Consider the following 22,437-nt stretch of genomic DNA (forward strand, 5'->3'; position numbering starts at 1 on the left):
GGACAGATTTTTTATTTTATTATTATTTTTATTAATCCTTTATTTATTCAGGTAAAAATCTTATTGAGATTAAAAATCTTATTTTTAAGAGAAACCTGACATGATGGCAGCAAAAGTCAAAAACACATGCACCACATAACAACATAACATTTAAAACAAATACAATATTCTGTAGATCTCGCAGATTTACCAAGTGAGGCAAAATATTGTGATGTCACATTGGCAAGATGATCACCTAACAATATGCTGTAATTTATATACAAAGATGCAGCAAATCTTCAGTTAAAAACAGCATTCGGCACAAATTAGCAGCTCAAAAATCTGTTTGATTTCTGTGAAAACAGTGCAACAGTTCAGACAAATGAGAGGAGACTGAAGAAGAATTACTATGCTTTTGATATAAGAAATAACTGCCAAAGGTTCTGAGAATTAGGACTGCAAATTTATCCAGAGGGGAAATGCATCAGTACAAACAAAGCCGAAAAAAAAGAAGCTAATTTCTGTTCATTTCCTGGCTGTTTCATGAAAACCTGTTTTCCTTGACCTTAACGAAAATGTCATCAAGGTCAAGGAAAAGAGGTTAGGAAGAGGTGACAGGAGGTACTTTAGGAGTACATCCCAAGTTTTGTCTTCTTGTGCTTGTTTTTCACCAGCAGCACAATCCTGAACGCAGACACTGTGATACAACAGAGAGAGAGAAAACGTAATCAAAGCAAATTCATCTGAAATCACAACACTCGGCTTACGTGACAAGTGAAATCTCAGCAGTCAGTGGTGTGCTCGGAGAATTTCAGGTGCTATTCATCAAAGCATAATTTGGTTAAGATATATTGATTAAATTTCAGTTAAATTTCAAATCCAAACATTAACCCAATGCGCAGACTGTGCTCATATACAACTGTGTGCTGTAACACTGTTTCCTCAGTACAGAGCAGTGAGTGTTAAAGTTAGTGTGGTGCAAAATTTGTGCTACAATTTTAAAAATGTCTGTGAAGGTTCTCAGTCATCCAGGTCATTGTAGTCTAAGCCTGGCTGATTGGGACCCACACCCGCTTTCACACCTTGGCGCATGTGATTAGAGGATCACCAGGGGGTCCTTTGTCCCTCTTTGGGGGGATACTCCCACTGGGTTTAAATCTGGGACTCTCGGCCATTTGACCTTAGAACTGAAGAAGCTTCTCAGATGAGAGGTGAAACGTCTTCAAGCAACTTAAAGAAGTCCAGACGCTTTTCTTTGCAAACTCCTTTGACTACAATTTTAAACATTTTTCAAATACTAGATGTCCAATTTGAATGTTCAATAGTTTTAGGAAAAGCATGCATAAAATTGTCAAATCCAAAAGATTAGCAGCTATTTGACCATAAAGGCCTGATTCGCACAGTCTCCTCTGAACATGTAGAGATGTGTCTGCTACTGGAACTCTGTGTGGCATTTATCTGGGCTCTAATCTGAGCTGCTGTTAACTTGTGATTTGTGAGGCTGGTGACTCAGATGAATGTATCCTCAGCAGCAGAAATGACTCTTGGTCTTCCTTTCCTGGGGCGTCCTCATATGAGCCAGTTTTCTTGTAGTGCAGGCAGATTGTAATTTAAATGCTGTCTCCAGGTGGAAACAGGCAGAGTGATACACCTCCTGCTGTCAGGGCTGCTGGTATCAGGCTTGTGATTTCTCTTCTCTCTTGTGGTGGACAGAAACTATTTTTGGAGTAGAACAAATTATATTGTGGGGCATCTGTTGGGTTCATTTTTGAGAGAGAGAAGACAAATATACTCAAAGTTCATTTTCTTAAATTTATTTAACAGTTGAGGGTTCAAGTAAAAAAAAAAAAAAACATCTGCTGTGTCTCTCTGCTCAACTTAGGAGACCCAAACAAACACAGAACCCCACACCCAGACAGTAAATGCTTTTTATTATGTGTGATAAACAGGACATTTGGAGGAACGCCACAGGCTGAGATCCACCACTTTGGCTCATGTTTCTTCTTCTGCAGCTTTCTGGGCAACGTTCCTGTTACCATGACAACCATATGTTGTTCTCCGGTCAGGCCTGTAGAGTTAAAGAAGGGGTGTAGAGTGCGTACCATGTCCTAACACCTGATCTATGATGGAGGCCACATTCCTGTGAGAATGATTCTCTCTGTTTATGCCTGTTAGTATCAGAGCAAATCTGAAACTATTATACAATACACTGTGCAGTAAAAGACAACACATTAATATGTGATGCTAATTATGAGATATTAGCTGTAGGGATATAAATAAATCCCAGCACATCTTATTGTGACACCTGATTGTTCTGTAATCTTAGCTTGAGTAGTTTTAAATGGTTATAGACAAAATGCCTGAGGTGTTGGTAGAATTTGCTGTTTGCAGAATTTATGCATAAGTTTTTTTAAATTTACAATATATATTTACATTTCAAGTTATAAAAATACTTCGCTAAACACGTTTGTGGATTTTACCATAAAAAATATAATTGTTCTGACACTAAATATCTGAAGATTTCGTGATCATTTTATTCACCAGAGGAGATGATCTCAGTGATTCAGTTCAGCATTATGTAAAAAACAGTGACAGTGTTTTACAAAAAACGGATTCATGATTGTGGAGGCAGATATCAGCTCTTTAATAATAAGGACAAGACAGACACACAACTCAGAGAGCTGCTGACAAAGGCTGATAACACGCTGAAGGAGAATGGAGGCAGCTGAGCAAGATGCCTCAGCAAGAGGCTGAGGCAACAATGCAGAAGGAAGTGCAGAAGATTCTGAAGGAAAAGGAAGAAGAGATGAAGAGTAAGGAGGAGGAACTTCAAAGAAAGCACAAGGAAGAAATGGAAGCAATGAAAAGAAGAATCAAAAGAGAGAGAAAGGAAACTGAACAGGAGAGAAAACAGAGAGTAAAACAACTCAAAGAAAGGACAGTCACTATAGTGACGATGCCAGCAAGCCAGCAGGGAAAAAGGAGACGGGAAGATCCAGGACTCGCTGGTTACCATCACTGAACTTTCCACTTTCCACAAATGATGCTAAATCTGCTTGAGCAGCTGTTCCTATACCTGAATCTTAAAATCCATGTTATGGAACACTGGTTCTTTAGTACATGACCCAAAACATTTCTTTCCTTAGTTTTGTTCTTCAGAGAGTTAGATTTCCATTGTCTAATAATGCATGAAGGTCTTGAAACAGAAGTGAAAGTCAATAAGTTTGAGTTTTATTAAATAAAAATAGTTTTTGCTACAGTTTATGAGGATTTCATTTATTCAGTAACTGTTGAGTAAACATTAATTACTAATTAATACTTCAAAAGTATCTTTACTGGATGTAAATATTTATCAGTAAAGTTAAGACATGACTGAGCTTACTTAGAGCTTATTCATGTTGGAAAAGTCAGCCACTATGAATGAATCCAAAATGGATCAAAGAAGGATGAGCTGGTTCATCACCGAGTCCAGATATGATCGGGTCCTGATCTGTTCCACGAAGGCTCAGATCGGACTTAGTTTGTGTTTCTGTTCAGAGCCTGTGGATCTGATCCGGAGTCACTTTGCTATCAACAGGAAACAGAACAACAAACATGAAATCATTTTTTATCCAACAAAGTCTCAAAGTGATGGAAGAGAAAGCTTCATCACCAGAGAAGAAATCGCTGAGTCAGGGAAGTTTATTTACAATTTTTAGATCATCAAAGTGAATTTTTTTTCAAATCAAATCATTTTTGAAACAATCTGTTGTCATTTCCAGGTTTGTGAATCAGGTTTTTGTGATGTTGACTGTATTGCAGCATTTTTGGACTGTAATCATAAAGCATCGGTTTGCTTGACGAAATGTCCTAAAAGCTGATAAACTTGTTTTCTGACTGGTTCAGAGCTTCACATGGATTAAATTGTACATGAAAAGAATGAGAGATATTCATTTATTAATTAAATTAAAGCATGTGGTATTATATTTAATCAAATCACATAAAACAAAGAAGAAACTCACAAAAGTGCTGAAACCTTTAACGGAGGAAACAGAGATTTTGAACATTGCTGATAAAAAGACTTCACGTGATCCCATCACTGAACCATAACTCTTATATTTCTGAAGTCAAAACAGAAAAACAGCAGTGTTGAATATGAAAATAACAAAAACCTTATATTAGAGCTTCTTACTGGTAATTCTCTAAACGGAGTTTCATGTCTTGACTTTGAAGTTCATTTTAATAATGCTTCAAAATAACTGTTTAAGAAATGCCGACGTGGCTGCTGAGCGCTGAGACTTTCTTTTAGAAGATGTTGGTAAAGTGTGTTTCTGTAAAACTGGATGTTAGATTTGTTTCATTCTTGAGTCTGATTGGTTTGTCGTATTTAGAGTTTGTGTTTGGATGATCAGCAGACTGAACAGCTGTTTCTGCGTCTCTCGGATGAATCCTTCATTTCTTCATATTTCCTCTTCAGGTCGTTCAGCTCTTCTTCTTTTTCTCGTTGGCTCTGTTCGTGCTGTTCCTTCACAGCTTTTAGTTCCTCGTCATGTTTTTTCATCAGGGCTTCGAGTTCACTGGTGTATTTATTATTTAATCTTTCAGCTTGTTTTCTGACCTTCTCTCCATATTTCTTCTTTATGTCATGAACCATTCTTTTTAATTCTGTTTTCTCCTTCTCCTCCTGCTTTCTTCTCCTTTCAGCTTCTTTTCTTTTGTTTTCATATTTTTCTCTTCCTTCTTCATACGCTTCCCAAAGCTTTTTAAGTTTTTCTTGCTCCATCTCACATTTCTGTTCATCTTGCAGGCGTCGTTTTTCCCACCATTCATTTTGTTTCCACTCAAATTCTTCCTCCCATTCTTTTTCTTTCTCTGGTTCTTCAAACAGCTCCAGAGTTGAAGATGGTTTGATGTGTTCAGATCTCTTCATGAAACAGAAATCCTTCGCTTCATCAAATCCATCACAACTCAGATGCTCTCCGTTGTTCTCTGTTATAATTTGATCCATGAGTGTTAACAGGTCTGAAAGTTCAGATTTCTCCTGTAACAGGTATCTGTCTCTACACAAGCTCCTCATCTCTCTCACAGCTGGATACTGCTCTGTGATGTCTGAGACCTCCTCTTTGGATGTTGATATCAGAATCAACGAATGATCAAATGATCGATCACTGAACAGTTGAAGGACTCTGCAGAGTCTCCGTTTGTGCTCCTCAGTGAAGTCTTCAGGCTGTAGAACCAACAGGAACACATGAGGTCCAGGATCAGAGAGCCTCACACAGGTTTCTACGTGTTCCTTCAGTTTGTCCTCAGAGATGTTTGGAAGCAGCAGATCTGGAGTGTTGATCAGAACTATTTCTTTGTCTTCCATTTGTCCTCTGACAGATGAACAGCAGTCTGGTTCTTCCTCAGTGCTGAAATTGGTCTGTCCCAGGATGGCGTTCCTAACATTTCTCCTCAAAGAGCAGCTGTTCCCCAGCAGAACCACCTTCAGCTCAGACACTGCAAAGATGCAGAGGGCAACTTACAAATATTCATCTTTAGTTCAGCACCCATTACATTCAGGGGTTTAAGTTTCTTCCACAGCATCTGTAGAATAACGGAATACAGCAAAATATGATCTTAAACTGCAGAACTGGTCTGACTCACTGTGTGTTGGCAGGAAATTTATCCTGTTCCTGCACCTGCGTTTCAGGGGCGGCTGATCATCTGTGATGAGAAAGATTTTTTAAAAAACTATACAAGACATTAATTTAACAGTTCACATGTAACCTGCACTGTGCCAGCTTACACATGTAAATCCAACCTGCTGTTGTTTCTGAATAAACATGAAAACTGATGAAAAACTGAAAACGCTCAAAAACAAACAGCAACATCTCGACACTGGCAGCAATTCATTGTGGTGCCATCTAAGAGTTGGAAGTGTCCCCACATGACGTCCCAAACACACCTTTACTGTATCCTTCCACTGCATCCCTGCCTGCTGTTTCAGCTCCTCCATCATACCCGTGTGTATGTGTCATACTCAACTACAAACTTTGATCATGTTCAATTCAATTCAATTCAGTTTTTTTTATAAAGCGCCAAATCACAAGAACAGTCGCCTCAAAGCGCTTTATACTGTAAGGTAGACCCTACAATGATACATACAGAGAATCATATACAACTAAAATATATTTACTCATGATGAAAACAGCAGAAAGGCAGCTGCATATTTCTGACTCACCAGACATTGCTGCAGTCGCCATGACGTCGCTCTGCTGGAAACAGGAGAAAATAATTAAACAGTATTTACTCTGTCTAATTACACACTGTCCATAAAGTTTCATGTGAATGAAACAGATAAAAAAATTATAATATAATATAATATCATATCATATAATATACTGTGTTAAACAGTTGAGTGATGCCCTCATTTCTTTATGCTTTGCTCCAAAAGAACTATTGATCCAGTTTCAGCTAAAGGACCTGTTGAGTAGATTCTATGCAGTTTATTGATTGTAATAAGGCGTGTAAATAAAAAGAAATGAAACATCTATGCTACTCTACAAGATATTTTTATAAAACTGGATCTAGCTTCTGAAAATGATAAGTGAAGCCAAGGTGGGATTGCCTGAAATCTGCATTCTTTTTAATGGCCAGCAGAGGGCGCCTCCTCTGGACGCAAAAAGACTTTCAGTTGTACAGATGTTTATAGGAAGGAAAACGGCTTTCAGCTCCCTCGCTCTGACCTCAGTAAATACTTTCCTTGTGAGTTTATGGGATCAGCTGATGAATTCAGGTCATACTAAATAAAAACTTTCATTTGTTTTGTAAATTATCTTCATTATTAGAGTCAGAAAAGATGAAATGAACCAATGAACGTGTAATTTCCTGCAGGTGAAAATGCTCAGCTCAGGCTTCATAACAGGACTTTTCTAACCAGTTCGTGATGTCATGGAGGCTTTCCTGTATTATCTGTGCACATAATTTTTATACATTAGTATGAATCCAGAGCAATATTTTGGTGCATTTTCTATTTCTTCTTATAGCACGCCTCACCAGGCAGTGAATAATGATGGTCTTCTGTGGGGTCCAAGCTGTTCTTATATTCAGAGGCTTATAGCAGGAACTACTTGTTTACGATGTCTGCTGAGTCCAAACCTGAAAAACCAGTTTTTCACCCACTCCCACCCCAGCTCCTCATTCCAAGCTGTTTCAGACATTATCAACGCCATACTGTAGGCTTTGTTGTCGATATCAGTTCTATAGGGAGTTCTTCTATTTCTCTCCCCAACCTATACTTCCTGTTGGGGAGAGCTGAAAGAAGTTAATTTGTTGCTATTGTTATTTAGCAATAGCCTAAAACATAAAAGAATAACTATGATCTAATTTATTTCTATGTGTTTGGCCATGATTCTGTGTTTATATCTCATGTCATACTGTAGTATCTGTTGTGTATCCACAGGGTTAGGATTATATTTTGTAGTGTTCATATTTACATGAATCATATTTGTCTATTCCTATCTGTACACTGATGTCTAAGAGACTGAATATCTGAAAAAGATGTTAAAGTATTTTGTACTTATACCAGTTTGAGAACCACATTCCTATTTGCCAGCCAATGTGTGTGGCAGCAGTAAACAGTCCTCACATACAGGAAATAAATAAAGTATATATCATTATATTATACTGTTTTTTGAAACCTGTGCAAACTTACTTTAATTCAACAAATGTTTTATAGACAGGAAGAGTTACCTGGTGTGTGTCTGTGAGATGCAGATGGTTTGGATGTGGTGGCTGTATTTGATGACCTGGGAATGAGAGCAGTTAAGCAGTTGAGAGAAATAAGATGAATATTTCTTCATGAAGACAATAAATAAAATAGTTATTTACCACACAGATCGTTTTTGAAACACACCTATGTAAAAATGCTTATATAAAAATGTTTTGAAAAATGTTTTGGTGTCCATCCACCCATCTTCTTCCACTTATCCAACTCAGGATTGGAGGGTGGGCTGAAGCCTTTTCCAGCTGGTAAAGGGTGAGGGGCAGGGTACACCTGCACAGGTTGGAGGTTGCTTTAAATCATATTGGAATGACTGCTGCACCCACCGCTTTAAGGAAGAGGTCTGTGAGTGATGCAGCCAATAGGAGCAGCGCAGTCGTGTTTACACCTCAGACTTTATAAAAACCTCATAATCATATAAAGGTGGAACTTGAATCTCTCTTGAGTCACACTGAACTAAAGTTATGATTTAATATTGTCAGTCATTGACTTACAACAGTCACAGTATCCACTATCACAGTACTGTAGTAACTAAGCATTAACCCAGGTTTCAGTGCCTTGATCACAAATTAATGAATGTTAGAATTACTAATGTAAGCTATTTTAGGTACATAAAAAATGTAATTCAAAAAGTTCAATCAGTCATAATTCATAATTCCTTTTGAAGTTTATCGTGAGATGAGTGGACTTTGCTTGCTTTCCATGTGCCTTCTCTCTGAGTACTTCAGCCCACAGTCCACAGACATGCATGAGTTACATTACTTGGCGATTCTAAATTGTCCGTAGGTGTGAATATGAGGTCTGTGTAACCCCTACAACTGATTGGCGACTGTTCTAGGGTCTACCTGCACAGTGATTAACTTGCAAAAATGTATTTCATTACAGTGTTTGGATACAGTTTTTCCCCTTTCACATATTATGAACTGGATTTGCAAAATATTTCTCTGGAAAAGACAAAATCTCAAACACTCAAACAGAGCATGATCACTAAAAACAAAGATGGCGCGGTGCAGATCCAGTTCATATAACCAGTATCACAGTTCTCTGGTAATTAAGTCCTAACACAAAGTCAGTGTTAAGGTGCTGGGACAGCAGCTTTGGAAAAAAGCAAACTGAATTTTTCTTCCAAACATATATGTTTGGAAGAAAAATTCAGTTTGTACGAGAGTTACATGTAAGAAGAAAGACTAGACTTAAACCGATACAGAAAACTGTTCCCAAAACAAGGAAATTTAGGTTCAAGTGACAAATTCTTTTGTGCCACAGGATTTATGTTAACAATACATCAGATCCCAAAATCTCTGGCTTGGCCACGAACAAACTCATGTTTGGCTCTGGATTCATTGAGATTGATGGTAGCAGGAAAAATAAGACCTCTGTTGTGGAACCAACCACCAGTCGGCTGTAGTTTGTATCGCTTTGCTTTAGTGCTGTTCTTTTTCCTTTTGCTTTTTGTCACTGATATGTTGGCTGCCTTGGTCTATGATCGCCTGGCGCTGTTATCTATCCGATCTTCTGTGTTGGGTCAAGATACCTCATCCTCCTGTGATGGTATTTTCTATCACTGGTGTCTGGGTCTTCGTCAGGCGTCATCAGTGGTGCCTTTCTGGGTCTATGCAAATCACGGAGGAGGAGAGGAAAAAGAGCAGGTGTCCAGGTGAGACTCAGACTGTTCTGGGGCTTCTGTTAATAATCTGACTTCTGCCTCACTGAGCGTGGCGCTTTTTAACGCCCGATCAATGACTAATAAAACGTTCTTGTTGAACGATTTTATTCTTTCCAAAAAACTGGATTTTTTATAACTGAAACCTGGCAGCGCGACAGTGACTACTCATCCCTCATCGAACTTTGCCCGGGTGGGTTCTCCTTCCATCCAGCCGCGGACGTCCGGTCGAGGAGGAGGTGTTGCTGCTGTGTTTGGAAGCCGGTTTCACTGTCGTTCAGTAATGGTCGGACATTTTTCATTGTTTGAATTACAGCTGTTAGAGTTGGACATAAAGATCCATTTTACTGCGCTGTAGTGTATCGTCCACTCGGCCTAAATAGCCTGTTTTTAAAGGAGTTAGGTGACTTTTTATCCTCCACCTTGAAGCTGTCCAGACTGGTTATAGTCGGGGATTTTAACATAAACATTGATGGTGACTGACCTCTTTGCCAGAGGTTTCCTTAGTGTCATGGACTCTTTCCATTTTACACAGCATGTGTCTGGTCCCACACACACCAAAGGACTGGACCTCATTTTTACTTTAGGATTAAACATTGGTTTTATTTGTTCTGAGGACATTTTTATTTCGGACCATCGCTGTATTCTGTTTAACTTGTCTTTCCATCTGTCCCTCTCTCCTGTTCGACATGTGGTTAGCTCTTGCATCATAAACTCCTTTACTGCTGATGCTTTTAATTTAGTTTTATCTCCTCATAACGATGTTCATCTTCTAACAAATCTTTTTAATAACTCTTGTCTTTCTATTTTAGACGATGTTTGTCCTGTCAAAACCAGACTAGCTCCTGTTTCAAAGTCGTCCCCCTGGATAAATGACAGCATTCGCTGTTTAAAGCGTTCCTGCCGTAAAGTTGAGTGATTATGGAGGAAAACTCTTTTGCATGTCCATCTCCTTCATTTAAAGGACCTTTTATTTTCTTTTAACACTTCAGTTTGAGGTGCGAGGGCTGCCTATTTCTCAGACCTAGTTTCAAAGAGCAGTGTTATTTGGCACCATTAGTGATATTGTTACTCCTGCTCCACCTACTGTCCCAATTTCATCGAATGAAGATTATAAAAAATCTTCTTTGTTTCTTCGTTGAAAAAGTCAGTAATGTGAGGAACAGTATCTCTCCTTCTGTGTACCTGTTGTCTGCTCCAACTCAACCCTGGCCTGTTATTTTAGAAAGATTTTTCCCTGTGTCCTTACCTGAGCTGCTCAAGTTAGTTAATTCGATGAAAGCATCCTGCTGCTCTCTTGATATTTTACCTGGAACTTTGTTTAAAAATGTCTTTCAGTCTATTGGTCCCTGTGCTCACAATTATCAATACCTCACTGGTTTCTGGTCAGGTCCTTGTTTGTTGTAAGAATGCTGTTATTCACCCACTGTTAAAAAAAAACCCCAAGCTTGATGCTTCTCTGCTTAGCAGTTACAGACCAATTTCAAAATTACCATTCACTGAGAAGACTGAGAAAATTCAATGTTTTTAATATAACGCAATATAATCAGACTTTAACAACACAAGAATGAAGTAAGAATCATGCATCACAGTTCAACTGTTTCTGTCCCTCAACACTGAGAATATGTTTCTCTTTTCTTATTTATTTTTGGTTGCATCTACTCACCTGAAATAGTTATGTCTTTTTACCTCCACAGTCAGAAAGGAACGCCCGCTTCGGATGTTATCAGTCAATTCACTGGGCGTTATTAGAGGAAATCAGCCCCATAGATCTGGGCCAGTAGGCCTGCTACATTCAGATGGAGGATCTCTAACAGGAGGATGGGAACACTCCAGAATCCACTTTGGCTGGATTCCGGTGGATCAGTATCCCCAACAGGATCTGTTTCCCCTCCGTCGGGAGCGCGCATTAGACATGGAGAGCGGACCCAGTGGACTCCGCCTCCATTCCAACAACTAGACGTGGAAGTAGTGACGTTTTACTTTACTGAGAAAGTGAAAGTGTCGTTACGTTACAGTTCAGTTTGTGGGTTACAACAGAAAATGATACATTTATGTTTTCACGTGGATTATTTCAACAAACTGAGGGCGTTTTCCTTAATAAGAGGTCATCACGACTGTGTGAAGTGATTCATATAAGCTTGAAGCTCATGTTCTCAACAAGTAAACGGCTCTGAGTTAATTTCCAGATGTCCTATAAAAAATACTGTTTGCTTTGATTGGTTCACATCGCCAAACGTTATGTCTGCTGGAAACAAAAATACAGCTTTCTGAGTTCATCACTGAAAACAGCTTTCTATTTTATTCTGGTAAAACACATTTCTGTATCTGAAGAACAAGAATGTGGGACACTGTTTGTCTATGATTTTGACAGGGGGGACAGTGTGACAGGGTCAGCCTGAGAGAATCGGTTCCTCCCAAATAGGGGGGATATTAGGAGTTGGTGGGTGTCTCTGGTGTGGTGTCATGGGTTTGCCTCCTCTTTCTGCGCAGGTAGGCGGGGCGGTGTGTCACGGGATGCTGGCACACCGGCGGTACATCAGACGTCATTTGATGGAGCGTTATTTAGGAGCAGCGCGACAGAGGTCTGGTGTCGGAGTATTGTCGCCTCTCTGAGTGGGAACGTGTTTGTGAATGTCCGCGGTGTGCATTACGGCCAACCCATGTTTTGGATTTTGCCTGCTTACCTGTTGTTCTGTATCCTTAGTCGGACCCATCACGCGCTTGCCTGTCAGCTGCTCGTGAAGCCGTATTTCCGGGATCACTATAGAGATCAATCTCAGCTTTCTCTCGCATCCCGGAGATTCTCGTCCGAGCCTGTACTGCCAGTGTGACAAGTGAGCTCTCCCACTCTCCCCATGTTTATTGCCACATTTTACCGTTTGTTTGGTATCTCCCCTAAAATTTAGTTTTTCCTTTTTCTCGTAGATCCACCCTGCGTGCGCCAATTACCCCTTTCCCTCCGAGTGCGTGTCAGCCCCCTTCCCTGGTTTCCCTCCGTTTATTTTTCACTGTACGCAATCTCCCACCCTGTGTAGATAATCCTGACACTGTAAATAAAGAGCACTGCATTCCCTGCGCTCCTCTGTGTTCTGCCATAGAGTGCGTTTGTTCAGCCTAACAGGGAAGCTGTGGGCCGACCCTGTGCAAGACTGTGGCAGAAAGACTGAAAAAGACAAAGATCAGAAGAGCAGAAACTAATCATAATCTTAAAGATATGTAAATACCAGATGGAGGTTACAGATTCTGGCAGCGTGGTGTGAATTAAGAAACCTGACGTTAGAACAGACACTGTTGGATACGCCCCAAATGATTCATCCCCCTGCCGTATTTAGGTTTACTCTAAGTCAGTGGTTCTTAACCTGGGTTCGGCAGAGCCTCCACCGCGGAGGTCACAGAGGTCCAGACACACCCGAATTATATGTAAATTGGTGATGACACGCCCCCTTCTGGCCATCACTGGCTGCAGACTGTCACACTACACTGCTTGGCCAATCAGGGCTGCGGGGAATGTAGCGCGCGCAGTAGTCAACATGTGAATGTCGTGGTAGTACTTCGTGTGATTTATTTTAACATTTTAATCCATACTAACTATGTCGGGCAAAAGAAGAAAGTGGTCGGACGAATATGTACAGTATGGATTCACATGTATCACGGAACGTGATGGGAGTGAGCGTCCTATCTGCATGATTTGCAATGCCAAGTTGAGCAACTCTAGTCTCGCACCGGCAAAACTAAAGGAACACTTCTTGAAGCTGCATGGAGACGGGGAATACAAGAACACAACACTTGCTGAATTCAAGGTGAAGAGAGCCAGATTCGATGAAAGACCCACTCTGCCTGCTCTTGGATTTGTACCCGTTAACAAACCGATCCTCACAGCATCATACGAAGTTGCTTACCTGATCGCAAAGCAGGGCAAGCCACACACCATTGGTGAAACACTCGTGAAACCAGCTGCGTTAAAGATGGCAAATCTGATACTCGGAACAGTGGCCGAAGGTAAATTATCCCAAATTCCTCTTTCAAATGACACCGTCAGCGACAGAATAGAAGACATGAGTAAAGACATCTTGGCTCAAGTAGTCGCTGATCTGATTTCAAGCCCGGCAAAATTCAGCCTTCAGCTCGATGAGAGCACAGACGTTGCTAATCTAAGACAGCTTACTGTTTTTGTGCGCTATATGAAAGATGACATGATAAAAGAAGATTTTTTATTTTGTAAGCCTCTTACAACAACAACTAAGGCAGCCGACGTGAAGAAGCTTGTGGATGACTTCTTCAGAGACAACAATCTTTCATGGGACATGGTTTCTGCAGTTTGTACAGACGGAGCTCCAGTCATGCTGGGAAGAAACTCTGGCTTTGGTGCGCTAGTAAAAGCCGATGCACCACACATCATTGTGACTCATTGTATTTTGCACAGGCATGCATTGGCAACAAAAACCTTGCCTCCAAAAGTGGCAGAAGTATTAAAAACTGTGGTGGAATGTGTGAACTATGTGCGAAATAGTGCTCTGAGGCACCGCATCTTCAGTGAGCTGTGTAAAGAAATGGGCTCTGAATTCGAGGTACTTCTGTACCATTCTAATGTTCGGTGGTTATCCCGGGGACAGGTGCTGAATCGTGTTTTTGCCATGCGTGTGGAATTAGCCCTGTTTTTGCAAGAGCACCAACACTGTCATGCAAATTGCTTCAAAAATCCTGAGTTCCTTCTCATTTTAGCGTACATGGCTGATATATTTGCAGCTCTCAATCATCTCAATCAGCAGATGCAGGGTGGTGGAGTCAATATCATAGAAGCGGAAGAACACCTGAAGGCTTTTCAAAAAAAGCTAACGTTATGGAAACAACGAACAGAGAACAACAACTTCGCAAACTTCCCCCTTCTGGACAACTGTGTAAGTAAGGTCGAAGATGTGTCTGGAATCGGAGATATGTCTGTATCCATGGAACTGAAGCAAACAACTGCAACGCACTTAGATGAGCTTGTAAAGTCTCTCTCGAGATATTTCCCTACAAGAGAGTCATATCCAGCATGGGTGAGACAGCCGTTCACGTTTGCTGTTGAGACAGCAGATGTCAATGATGAATACCTTGACGAAATCATTGAAATTCAGCAGAGCCAGGTTCAACAGCAAGTCTTCAGAACAACAACGCTCTCAACGTTTTGGTGTCGACAAATGGACAAGTATCCAGTTATTGCTAAGAAAGCCCTGGATTTTTTTATACCATTTGTTACAACATATCTTTGCGAGCAATCCTTTTCGACGATGCTGGACATAAAAACGAAGAAAAGGAACAGACTTTGCTGTGAAAATGACATGAGACTGGCACTTGCCAAGGTGAAGCCACGCATATCTGAACTGGTCTCTCAAAGGCAACAGCAGAAGTCACACTGATTTGCAGGTATGTAATTTGTTGTAAGTTCATGCATTGTGTTGGTTTTGTTCTTTGAACAAGGTGATGTTCATGCACGGCTCATTTTGTGCACCAGTAAAAAACATATCTATGTCTTGAATTTGAAAAAAAAAAAAAAATTACTTTTCACTAAAGAGGGGTTCGGTGAATGCGCATATGAAACTGGTGGGGTTCAGTACCTCCAACAAGGTTAAGAACCACTGCTCTAAGTCGTAGCTGGACTGGCCATCAGCCCTCCGGGCATTTGCCGGTGTGTAAAAGTAACTCAGTTGTGTGGTGGTGGCTATCGCGGAGCTTCCACAGATTCGGTAACATTAGCAAGTGGTGGAGGCCAGCAGGTGGATGAGGGAGAGGGGAGGCAAAAGGAGCAGAGACCCGAGGCGGCCGCCGGTCCGAGTGTCAGGTGAACTGAACTTCAGGTAAGAAGTTATGACCTGCAGTCTATCTGGGTCAGATATAAACCAAGTTTAGGTGGAGTTTATTTTCGTTGTGCTGACTTTTTACAGTCAGTTACAACTCCTACTGCGTACTAAAAAGACGGAATCGTCCTGCATTCAGAGAAAATATTTCGCATTTCGTATTGAGCTGAAAAGGAACAGTTTGTCCTGGACTTCAGCTACAATGGAGAAAGACACAAAGCTGGATTTATTCTGTCGTTACGCTGCACAGCTGCCTCTTCTTCTCTCATTCTCCCCCATCCCTCTCCTGTTTCTGCTTCAATCATGAAACTGATCAATGATCAGCTGATCGGCTTTTCTCTCTTGTTTATTTATCGCCCACTTTGCGCCAGAAAGAAGAAACCGCCAGATGTCGCGCTAAACAACAGCAGCAGGTTTAAGCTTGATCAGCTGTTGTTAGAATTTATTTAATATTAATTTCTAGTATCAGCTGATGTTTGCTGGAGCCACAGCTGTAAAGCTGCTGGTCATGATGTCGGTTTGTATATCTGGTGAGAGGGAAACATGCAGATGAAACCAGGAGATGTCCTTACTGAATCATCAGAGCTGAACAGGTGATGGAGAAACAGGTTTACCTTTTGGGTGACATGGATGAGTTGAAATTATGAACTGTTTCTGAGAGACAAATAACACCAGGATCCTTTTTCTAAGCAGCTGACAGCTGGTAACTGTGCAGGGGCGGGTCTAGCAAAGTGTTGCCAGGGGGCCAGGTAGGGCATTAACAGGGAAAGGGGGGCACAAAGAAATACTTTCTTATTCTCATTTAAAGTGTTTAGCTGTTATTAAATAATTATCTGAATCTTACAACCAAAGTTTTTATCTAACGTAAAATGTATAGTAATCATACATATACCAACAAGACTGTACATCACTGTCACAACAGCGTTTGTTTTCATTCAAAGGCTTTATGGCTTTAATACCTGGGGGGCCGGTCTCTAGTCAAAATGCCCGGGCCGATTTTTTGTCCCAGTCCAGCCCTGCTCTAAGTAATGACTAAATAATCTTCTGCCTGGAAGTAATCCTGACCAGAGTTCTATGTTGAATCTGATAGAGAAACCGTGCACCCTCTTCACCAATGAAGAATGTCAAAATACTAGTAGAAACATGCAAAAAGCTGTTCAGCTGTTTTAAAATAGGTTTGAACGCTTGAACACCAATAAAACTTTTTACAGTGATCCTGAGAAGAGCATAAATAATTTTCTACATGCCACTTTTAATACAGTGTAAATAAAACAGATTTTTTTTTTACTCCTTTTACATTGTTCTATTATATTTTGAGACACACCTGCCTTGTTTCCAACCTACTCTTTGTTTAAATGAAAAGCACTTTAAATTTAGATCTGCCAGAGTTATACATCATTTGGGCCTTAGCTTTATTCAGTGTTTATTTTATTACATTCTATCAGGCTGGCCTTGCAACAATTTGTATGCTTGAATTTTAGTTCACAAACACTCCTTATAATGACTTATTACTCCTGGAATTTTGGAGATGTTAGCTCTTTATACAGTAAAGTTACAGGGGGAACAGATTCTTTCAGGCTGACCCTGCCACAGACTGCTCCCCCATCCAAATTCTGGTTCTAACAAAGGTAATGTGGTCTGCAGGTGAGTTACACCAGCCGCTGACAGCATGACCTTCCTCTTCAAAGACCTCCAGGTCATGCTCTGCTGCCAGTGGGAACCCTACAACAGAGATTTGCATTTGTTGGAGCCATTTAGTCTCTCAGCTTTAATCCAGGACAGGATTTCATTACAGTAATCACGGACGTGACAAAGTAACTGATGATAGAATCATAGCCAGAATTTAGGTACTTATTTATTTTTTTTTTTTATTGGAACTTTTTTTTTGTTCTGGAGTGTTTTACTTTTCAGCTACTTCATACTGAAATTTTTTTGAAAATGTTTCTGGATAATTTCTGTTCAACAAAGAAAAAATGTAGAGTACAGTTTGTCTTATGTACAGTGCGCCAGCAATGCAGGTTGACTGGAAGCTCTTCTGCAAACTAAAGAAGACCTGTTTCACTTTTGTGACGTGAGAATGTTTTTGAGTTATTATAGTAAGGAACCTGGTATGTTGTTTTTCAAACCACACCGATCCAAGTATATTACAGAAAATAAATGAACAAATTCATGTAAATACATTTCAAACATTTTTTGCAGCTCAGAAATTTTCAGTTTCACTTTGGTCATCTCTGGCTCCAGTTCATGATCTCAGTAGGTTCATAACCTTTTAATATATTAGAGAATAATAACTAGGGATGGGTATCGTTTAGGTTTTATCCAATACCGGTGCCAAAACGGTACTTTTGAAACGGTGCCGGTGCTTAAACGGTGCTCAAACCGGTGCTTAAAGAATGGAGAACACAAAATTGATCCAAAAACCTCTCATGTTCAGCTGTTTTTTTTGTAAAAAGATAACAATGTTAGCCTTTTCTGCAGCTATAGGGCATAAATGGTATCACTCTTGGCTGGAAGCAGTGCTTAAACAATGGAAAAAAACAAAATTGGTCCAAAAACCTCTCATGTTTAACTGTTTTCCACTTTTTCTTTGGTCATTTTAGCCTTTTTGGCCAGGGTGAAGGGAGCATCTGCCATCAAACAAGAAGACAGCCGCATGTAACTACGACGGTGTTTGCTAGTTCACTTTACATGCATTAATTTAATAACGTGGTTAGCCTACTCAACGTAAATTAGACACGAACAACATTTAGCTACTCACGCAGAGAAGAACGGCTGCTGCCGCCATCATCATCCGTCATCATTTCTGCTACGCTGACAGGGCTAGGGGCCAGGACTCTTTTTTTTTTTTTTTTTTTTTTTTTTTTCGCCTGTCCCGTTTGGTTCTTTTGCCATCAGAATTATTATCTAAAGGCGAAGAAAGATGCCCAACGGATTTACTTTACCAAATGGACCATCCCAGCCTTGCCGTAATGGTCTATTTGATTCACCTTTAATTGTTTATTTTATTTTCACTTGTTGTATGCGGGACAGACTTTACTGAGGGAAAGAAAATCAGCTGGGAAGAGGGACGGGGAAAAAGGGCAAAAAACAAAAACCAACAGAATAAGCAGACAAAAAATACATATTGACCACCTGGATCACCTGTTGAGAAAGAAAAAAGAAAACAAGCAGAAGAAAACAAGAGTAATAGAATAAACAACATCACAATGATACATGGGAATATGGCAGTAAATACTAAATGTTAAACGTTATTGTGCAGCACGTAAGATCGACAGCGCACAGTGTGCTTTGAGGTAGGAGCCAAAAAGGGTGTAGTTTGTGTGTGTGAGCACCCGTGTGTACACCTGTGAGCATGGACGCGCTTGTCTTTTTAAAAGGTTCCTTCATGTAATGATCTGCTAGAGGGTGTGGGGGGGCCACAGCCCCGACCTCCAGGGCATGAAGCAGGTATGGAGGAGATCAAAACTCCAGACATCCAGAGGCCCCCAGAACACAAGAGACCAAGGAAGACCAACAGAGGGGCAGCCGTGCCACTGTCCCAGAAAAAGTTGAGGAGAGTCCCAGATGAGGGGTCACTCAGCAGCCGCGGAGCAGAAGTCAGGGGGGGTTGCAGTGACGTGCCCGTGAGCTCCGCCAGCAGCCAGCTGTGCCTGAGTGACCGAGCTCCGGGCCGAGAGGCCGAGGGCACCCCACCTCTGAAGTGGCCTGAGCGAGCCCCAGGCTCCAGGCCCCGATAAGCAGCCGCCAAGGAGTGAGCCGGTGTGTACCTGGGCGCCCACCCCCGGACACAAAGAGCCACCAACGCACCAATGTCTGAGGGCGTCCACCACCAGCAGGGGAAGTGGTGGGGGGAGATAGACCTCCAAACCTTGGAGGACCTGAGATGTCCCCAGAGAGGTGGCGTCTGATACCCAACCTGACATATAGACACAGACATACAGGCACACACAGATACAAACATCCATTCCCACCCTCATGCTCTCATATGCAATTACTCCACACTCAACCAACGTGGAGACAGACATAAAGAGACACTGTACACACAATCACACTCCCCTCTAAGAACCGGGTCTAGGTACCCTTGTCCCTGGAGGGGGAAACTGCACCCAGACACAGGTGGTGTTACCCTTTTCCCTTCGGTGGAGAGAAGCAGACCGCCCCGACTCCGCAGCAGCAGGGAGGCCCCACAATCCAGACCCTAATCAGATGGCCAACTCCTCCTCCTGGCCCCCCCACTCCAGCAGGCCGCAGAGAACAGGGGTGTGAGAAGACTCCAAACCTCCCTCCACCCGCTCATATGTAGTGTTGATGTATGTGTGTTCTAAGGTGCATTTAAAACCCAGGAGGGCGTGGAGCTTCCTGCCAGAGCAGCAGGTAAGCGCATAGCCCCTCCTGCTAGCCCTCAATGTCTACGTGTATTTAAAATTGAGAGGTGGGCAACGACGCCAGGGGTGAGGTTGTACACCCTGATGGTAATTTGGATTCCGTGTAGCGTGCCCACCCCCAAGATCCTATATGTATGTGTAATGAGAGTGTGAGTAATGTGAATGTCTAAGTTGTGGGACAAAATTGAGGCACAGGCAGCCAGAAGGGGACGGGGGGGTGCCTCCTCTGCACCCTGGTGACACACCTTTACTCCAGGGCCCTGCATGTGTGGGTGATTGTGGTGGAGCGGGAAGAGGGAGGCAGCTGGAGATGGGTAGGGAAGGAAGGGAGGGGCAGGTGACCCTTCCCTGGGGCCAGCTCCCCCGCTGACCCCAGTAGGCACCCCCACACTCCGCAATCCACCAAGGAAAGGGGGCCCAGGCCCATCCGGACCGGGGCCCAGGCAGCAGCGCCGCCCGGCCCCTCAGAGCCCGGGACAGTCCACCCGACCCCACCACAGAGAAAACTGCACCCACCCCATCATCCACCCATCTTCCAGACTACACAAGACAATAGACGCCCAGGCTGAGATCTTCCTCCACCTCTCCTGTATCTCCCCCTCCTGCAAAGAGAATTCCTGAAGAGACGAAAGCTCCTGCAAGATGTGACACCCCCCCCCCCCCCCCCCCCTCCCCACCAGTTGAAGAGCCCCCCAGGTGGCTCGATGCACTGGCGGCACCCTGGGCCCCATAAACCCACCCGCCCACAACCCCGGCAACACACCAACCAGGACACTAGCCTCCGAGGCCCGGCCAGGGTCCCAGCCGAGAGACGGAGCGCCCCAGAACCTCACGCCCATCCCGGACCCACCCAGGGGCAGCCAGGCTACCAGGTCAGTAACCCACGTCCGTCAGCACAGACCCTCCCCTAGCCCCGCTGCACGCAGCCACGAGGAAACCGTCACCTAAGAGCCAACAGAGCCCTTAATTGGCAATGACCGCTACCCCGGGTTGAGCCCCCCAAGGAAGATGCTCCTGGGGAACCCCCCGACGCCCTAAGCCTGTCCCTACCCCCACACCAATCACAACAGTGAAGGCAGGACCAAACTATGACCCCCCACCCCCACTAGGTGATGGAGCTGATCAAAGGAGCCCAGAGCAATTGATCTGATGTGGTGGCAGAGGCTGTATCAAGACTAATGTAATCTAAGGGGCCAGGACTCTACTCTTCGAGTTTTTGGGGGATGTTGCTAACTCCAGGTCCGATAACAGGCACCACACTCCCAGTAGATGTGCTCGGTGTGAGGTCTCGCAGCAAGCTATCAAATACGGTGCATTCCTCGGCTTTAAAAAACCCGCTATGCGTCGCCAGGTGTTTCATCGGATTCGAGGTGTTACCTCCTTTGACAGTATCAGCTTAAAGCACTTGTTGCAGGCTGCTGAGTTTGCATCTTTTGCTGTGAAGTACAGCCAGACTTTTGACCGCTTCGCCTTGGGCATTTTTAATCTGTAGCTCTGCTCTAAAAGAACGTACGTACCTGGGCCCGCCTACTATCCTCGGAAACGTAAAATGATTGGCTAGATTTGGCTCAGGAAAAAAAAAAAAGCACCGAAATGTGCGCTGCTTTTCGGTCTGGTTACTACCGTTTATGTCAGAACCGGTACCGGTACCCATCCCTAGTTGTAAGTCCTGTCTGGAAATAACTGGGAATTTGTATGTCTAATTAGTGTAATAAATAAATGATCAATTTATTTCTTTGCCCCGTTTACCTTGTCCTCGGTTACAAGTGACTTACAGGTTTCTTTGAAAAATACTTTCTTATATCCAGGTTCTTCCTTTTTGCTGCCATCCTCCTCTCCTCCTTGCAGGTCCTCACAGCGCAGGCTTGCCGCTGCTAAAACTAAACAAAGCTCCCTGAAAGGCACAGCCAATCACATTGGATATATTTGTCACATGAGGTAGGACTCCAGTATAGAACGTTATTTAACTCTTTGTGCACCACTAGGTGAATGAGACATTGACAGATCGTTTTTCTCTTTCTATCGGGTTTGTTTTTCTTTACTCGAGGAGATCAAATTATTGGTGGGGACAATTCAATAATCGCTGGATATTGGTGAGGACATGTCCCTTCCGTCCATGCCAAATCTACGCCCTTGGCGGAGGGAAATGGATGGATGGAAGTTAACATACAAACACACAATAGAAAGACACTCAGGGAATTGGGACTAAACATCTGTGTAACTCTAAGAAAAGCACAGATCAGTGAAATTAATCTGCATTAAAGGTTTCAGTTTGATCGGGAGCATAAACACTGGACCTGGAAAAGTGATGCATTCTTCATGCCTAGTTATCATGTTGTGACCTGGAGTTGCTCCGGTCCGGTTCTGTAGTGTTTTTTTTTTTTTTAATAGTAGTTTGTTTGACCTTTTTTTAGGTTTATTTGATAGATGAAGTGAAGAAAGGACACAAGAGCAGGGGGAGGTTAATGTTGGATCAGTGTTTCAATATTTATATCCTTTATTAGATGTACATGTGCTTTGGTTTTTTTTATTAGTGATCTTAATAATTTTTTTTTTTTAATCTAATTGAATACCATCTATTTGTGTATGATTGTCAGTCCAAAGAGGGAGAGAGGAAAGAGGGGAACGTGAGGAGAAAGTACAAGGTCAGGAAGAACCAGGTAAGAAAACAGGGAATAATAACAGGCAAAACAGAAACTGTTAAACTGGCAAAGAAAAAACGCCAACTAATTTTACTCATACAATCTGGAAGTTGTGTTCTCCCTACATTAAAGCTGCTATACAGAATCTGCAAAACAAACTGGGTTGTCAGCCCTGGCACTGCAT

General features: G+C 42.3%; 1 protein-coding gene across 10 annotated transcripts; it reads right to left on the minus strand.

Moving 5' to 3' along the window:
* Positions 1–3,893: 3,893 nt before the first annotated feature.
* On the minus strand, positions 3,894–12,205 carry LOC102080023 (GTPase IMAP family member 4-like). 10 transcript variants are annotated; one of them, XM_025911889.1, is made up of 7 exons: positions 11,053–11,807; positions 9,258–9,335; positions 7,693–7,748; positions 6,997–7,241; positions 6,182–6,215; positions 5,605–5,664; positions 3,894–5,457 (listed from the first exon to the last, which is right to left on the minus strand). In XM_025911889.1, the coding sequence occupies exons 5-7, from the start codon at positions 6,201–6,203 to the stop codon at positions 4,367–4,369; spliced, it is 1,173 nt and encodes a 390-aa protein (XP_025767674.1). In that variant the 5' UTR covers positions 6,204–6,215; positions 6,997–7,241; positions 7,693–7,748; positions 9,258–9,335; positions 11,053–11,807; the 3' UTR covers positions 3,894–4,366. The 10 variants fall into 10 exon arrangements, with proteins under 10 accessions (XP_025767674.1, XP_025767675.1, XP_025767677.1 ...); XM_025911890.1 differs by lacking the exons at positions 9,258–9,335; positions 11,053–11,807 and adding an exon at positions 12,074–12,205; XM_025911892.1 differs by lacking the exon at positions 9,258–9,335 and having other exon boundaries at positions 6,182–6,212.
* Between the last annotated feature and the right edge of the window lie 10,232 nt (positions 12,206–22,437).

This window comes from Oreochromis niloticus, linkage group LG12 (assembly GCF_001858045.2).
Source record: "Oreochromis niloticus isolate F11D_XX linkage group LG12, O_niloticus_UMD_NMBU, whole genome shotgun sequence".
Lineage (NCBI taxonomy): Eukaryota > Metazoa > Chordata > Actinopteri > Cichliformes > Cichlidae > Oreochromis > Oreochromis niloticus.